We start from the raw sequence: 4,641 nt of genomic DNA on the forward strand, positions 1-4,641 counted from the left end.
CTACTAAAAACTTTTTTTTTCTTCATGAAAATGCCCGAAATCTCCTAACGCCAGAATAATGATCGATGTCGACAAAGCCCCTTCGCGCACCAAAACAAATCTGTCTAAATGTGGCTCTGAAGAAAGGGAGGCTGCTTTCAACCTGATCACAAACTTGGTTTTGAAGGGAATAGCGCCCCGCCCTCCTGGTCCTTATAACCAGAAAGCCTGTTTGCAGGACGCTCAAACATAACAGGAACACTGGAGACCACATCGCTGTGCATGAACCGTTCCTGGAGACGAACTCTGGCTACAAAGACTTTACGGATTACTCTGGTTGTTTCACCTTATGATCGCAAGCAAACGACCAGAAGTGGCCATGGATTTTCTCAATCACAACTATTTGAATGCGCGCAGCCCATATGACTATACTTTTAATTTCTGGAACGACTATCTCGGGCTGACGACGTTGGTTACGAAAAATAATAAACTCAGCATGCCCCAGAACCCAAACTCCATCACCGAGTCCCTGAAAGCGACCCTGGGCTTGGACGATTCCCCGGCGTGTCCGTGCGTAATCGCAGGCAGCGTTGGAGAGAGCGGGCACCTGGACTGCTGCTGCCCGTCCGGGAGCCCCCCGCCAGCCTCCATCCTTGACTTGAAAGAGCGTTTCTCTATACTGAGCCCTTTCCAGAACCAGCTCGGCGTCCAGCTGCCGGAGAGAGAGGTGGGCTTCGGAGGGTTCGCGGGGTTCGATCTGTTCGGCATGGAGAGGAAGATGCGCAAACCCGCTTCCAGGAGCAAGCAGGAGCCCAAAATCTGCGTCTTCTGCCGAAATAACGGAGCGCCTGAGGAGGTGTACGGCTCTCACGTCCTGAAGACTCCGGACGGCAGGGTTGTGTGCCCGATTCTGAGGGCTTACACCTGCCCTCTTTGCAGTGCCAACGGGGACAATGCCCATACGATAAAATACTGCCCACTGTCAAAAGACCAGCCATCCCAGCGACCATTAAAGGGAGGGAGGGCTGTGGGTGGTAAGAGGATGAAAATATTCTAAACAGACATGACTATAAAGTAAATTGAATTGCACTGAACAATTTCCAGATGACTGTTTTGATTTCGGCTCTAGCCTTTATCCCAGTTCCATAAACATATTGATTTTATCTTTTCCCCCCCTCTAAGATCTCTTATATTTTTATAGTTCTTTTATCCACATAGAATAATTTTATGCTTTATACATTGGATTTATTTTTTCTTGCTAGTTTATAGTCATTTGAGCGTGTGCATATAAATACATGTATCAATAATCACAAAGTGTGAATACATTTTAAGAAAAGTATTTTGGTCATGTAGGGAAACACACTGACATTGGCAAAGGGGATGAATGTCATATTTCTACCAAGTATTTTTGTACGGTGAGCTAAACTCGCTGCGATTTTCTTTCTCGTCTTAGAAAACCAAAGTTATGTTTGCCATTAAAGAAGCTCAAGAATGTGTCATTAATGAGTACTTGTGTGCGTCTGACTGGAGAAGGACCTCTTTGATCCCATCTGCCTGCCTGAAAACTCCACAACATATTTTCCAACTTGCTCTAAAAGTTGACATTCAATCTGCAAGGCAGGAAGAAAAAAAAAAAGACACAATGTGGCCTCTGTTTAGGGCTCATGCTCTCTGGGGAACATTATAATCAATTGTTGCCAAGCCAAACCTCTCCAATCCTATGTGATGAGAACGTTATTTGACTTCACAAGCAGTCAGAAATGAGAGATACTAGCCTACATTTCTTCATGTTTACATTCCCAAATAAGGGTGACACACTGGATTTCTTTTCTCTGTCCCGTCTCTCATTCTCTTTGGTGTTTTTTTTTTGTTTTGGTTTTCCCTGACAATGTATCCACCAGAGAGTCTCATGGGCAGGTCTGCTCTGTGAGTCACATTTACCTTCCACTCTAAACATGGGGTGAAAAAGAGCAAATGAATGTTAGAAAACAACACCATGTTATTCCATTATTTCTTTCCTGAAGAATCCCAAAAAAAAAAAAGATGCAAAAATGTTGTGAATGTATGATTGAAAGTGTCACTTGCAGGACTGCACATTTATGACAGTTTTGTTTACCAAAGGAATACAATTGCATTGAAGAAAGAAGAGAGATTTGCTGTATTGTATATAAAGTGATGTTTATTCAGTATTTTAGCATTACAAGTGACTTCAGAGGGCGCTACCTCAACAGGATTTTGTACTTACATGTAAAATGTCAACAGCAGTTTATTGATATAGTGCTGCCATTTATAATAAGGGTTTTGATAGTATTTTTGATCTTTGTATAACATAATTGTATTTTCATTTTGTTGCATTTAACATGATGGAAGTGAATTTCCAAGAAGCTATAAGCATTGCTCACCAAAAGGTGATTGTCTGTAAATAATGATTATACCCATACTTTTTAAAGTTTAGTTGTTCAATGTTACATTCTTGAGTGTGCAAGAAAGTGGATATTGAAAAAGGCTGACAAAATTTGCCACTTTTAACAGAGTTTTTTTGTTGATTAAATGAATAATAGAAAAAGCAACACTGTTGAACTTTGTTATTTATATTTTACCACGATTTCCTGTATGCTGCTGTGCAGATTAACAACGTATGAATCCACTAGAGAAATAAAAACCTATCAAATATTTGGAGCTATGTGGTCGTCTTCTTCAGTTGGTTTACTCAACATCTGACTCAGTGGGTGTATAAACCCTTTTTTAAAACAGAAAAGTTGTGTAAGAGTCTAGAATTACTGGCTTACTGACTGATTTAGTGATTTGCAGATGGTCTGATTAAATCAAGCAGGAAAGTCGACTAAAAACACATTTACAAGAACGGCCCTGCTTGCCCTAATTGGCCTGTTAACTGCCTCAAACACAGACTGTATGTGGTTCATGTAAGTGTTGAGCCCTCATGCACACACAACACATTTAACAGAGAAAAACGTCCCTTTAACCTTTTCTTTTGGACAAACTCAAACTGATCTGCTGCTCTGGTATCTTAAAGATTTGTCTCTGAAGGGCAAACACAGTGCCACGGTTGTTCGCGGTTGTTTAGGGAGGTCTGCCCACACAAGAATGTCTTGGCTTATGCCTCGCCATTCAAACGGATCATGTTTGCACTGAAGTGGACTGAATAGTTGGCCCTCCCGGCCTTCTCCGCCTGCCATCTGTGGAATGGCTGCTGCAGACATATTAAGGGGCTCAAAACAGGCAGGAAGCTTTGCTGCTGCCGTTTCTTGTTTTTATGGAAAGAGCTGGACACAGTTGTGCAGCTGGGAGTGCTTGGTTCTTTTGGTTTCTTACAAATGTCCTATCAATGAGAGAACAATAAATAGAGTAAAACCATAAAGGGTTCATGAATGGCTTTACAGTCTGTGGCTTGACTCACCAGCAAAACAACCTCAGACGTTCATAATTGCTGCTGACGCTGAACACAGTAAAAAACACATCAAGAAGACTGCACATACATTAGCCTGAGGCATCCGGCTGGTGTCATCCACACCTTGGCTGTTCCTCCCTCCCTCCTCCCTGTTCCCCCTCCTCTCCAGCTGAGGCTGCGCCATTAAAAATGGATGACTACTAAGTGCAACAGGGATTTATATCTGTGAGAACAGTGGTGAAAAAGCCTGGTGGGCTAGCATTTCATGCACACAGTAAGCTAAAAGGTCTTATTCCCTCTACACCGCTGCCTCCATTAGCCACTCAGCAGGCAGGGCCCGTATAATCTATTTAATTGCACCATTTATGAGATATGTATCTTTCATGATCATATAATATGTCTTAGCTGGCTGGTTTGTATGCGATATGTGTTTGCACAGGAAATCTCTATGCACAACATATGAGGTAGATTTGTTTTAGGATTTAAAGACAAGATGTAGTGCACCAAAGTTCTGCCATGTACTGAATATTCATTTATAAAAAAATGGGAGATGAGCGTGGAAAATGTTTTAATTAAAGGGAAGCGTTATCGTCAGGTGTTGACTCTGAGTAGTTATTACCAAGAATGAGGCAACAGGATCCCCTCTGGCAGGTGATTACGATTTAGCTAATGCTCTACTGCATTATTTAGTGTTTGCTGTTAATGTGATTTACAGGATTCATTCATTCACACAGCTCATCATCATGGTGGCTAGATGGAATGTTTCCTGTTTAACGTGCTGTAGTTACTTTAGATTAGTGGTTCCCAACCTTTTATACTGGTGTACCAGCCCAATCAGACGGGCTCAGGCACTCCTTCATAATGCCCGTGTGATAGATGGGAGGGCTTCATGGAATTGCCCGATAGATCTAGTTTTTATATTACTATGTTTACATTATTCTCTTATGTTGTCCATATTTAATGCTGGTCTCTAGACTGTATCCTTGCACTATTGGACTTATTTGCACTACCACCATGACACACACTCTCATAGAGCACCTTACCATGCATACTGAATCACAGGGTCAGTCCCTGCCCTGTCACTGCAAGCGTCTCATGCTTATACATCCCTTAGTACATTCATGTGGATTTTTTATTTAGTATCTTTTCTTTTATTGTCCATATTATTCATGTGGATTTGTTATTTTATTATCCTGTTTATGTTGTATGTGTATGTTGTGTGTGATGTCTTATCTATCTATCTATCTATCTAT

The 4,641-nt window shown here is 41.5% G+C and overlaps 1 protein-coding gene across 1 annotated transcript; it reads left to right on the top strand.

The window, feature by feature from the left end:
- The first annotated feature begins 207 nt into the window (after positions 1-207).
- Positions 208-2,652, top strand: nanos1 (nanos homolog 1). Its single transcript, XM_031317221.2, has one exon. The coding sequence runs from the start codon at positions 329-331 to the stop codon at positions 1,034-1,036; it is 708 nt and encodes a 235-aa protein (XP_031173081.1). The 5' UTR covers positions 208-328; the 3' UTR covers positions 1,037-2,652.
- The last annotated feature ends 1,989 nt before the right edge of the window (positions 2,653-4,641 follow it).

The sequence above is a fragment of the Sander lucioperca genome, chromosome 1 (assembly GCF_008315115.2).
Source record: "Sander lucioperca isolate FBNREF2018 chromosome 1, SLUC_FBN_1.2, whole genome shotgun sequence".
In the NCBI taxonomy this organism is placed as follows: Eukaryota; Metazoa; Chordata; class Actinopteri; order Perciformes; family Percidae; genus Sander; species Sander lucioperca.

Bases quoted from the DNA above. Each gene is read 5' to 3' on its own strand.
- nanos1 (XM_031317221.2), top strand. From the start codon at position 329: ATGATCGCAAGCAAACGACCAGAAGTGGCCATGGATTTTCTCAATCAC.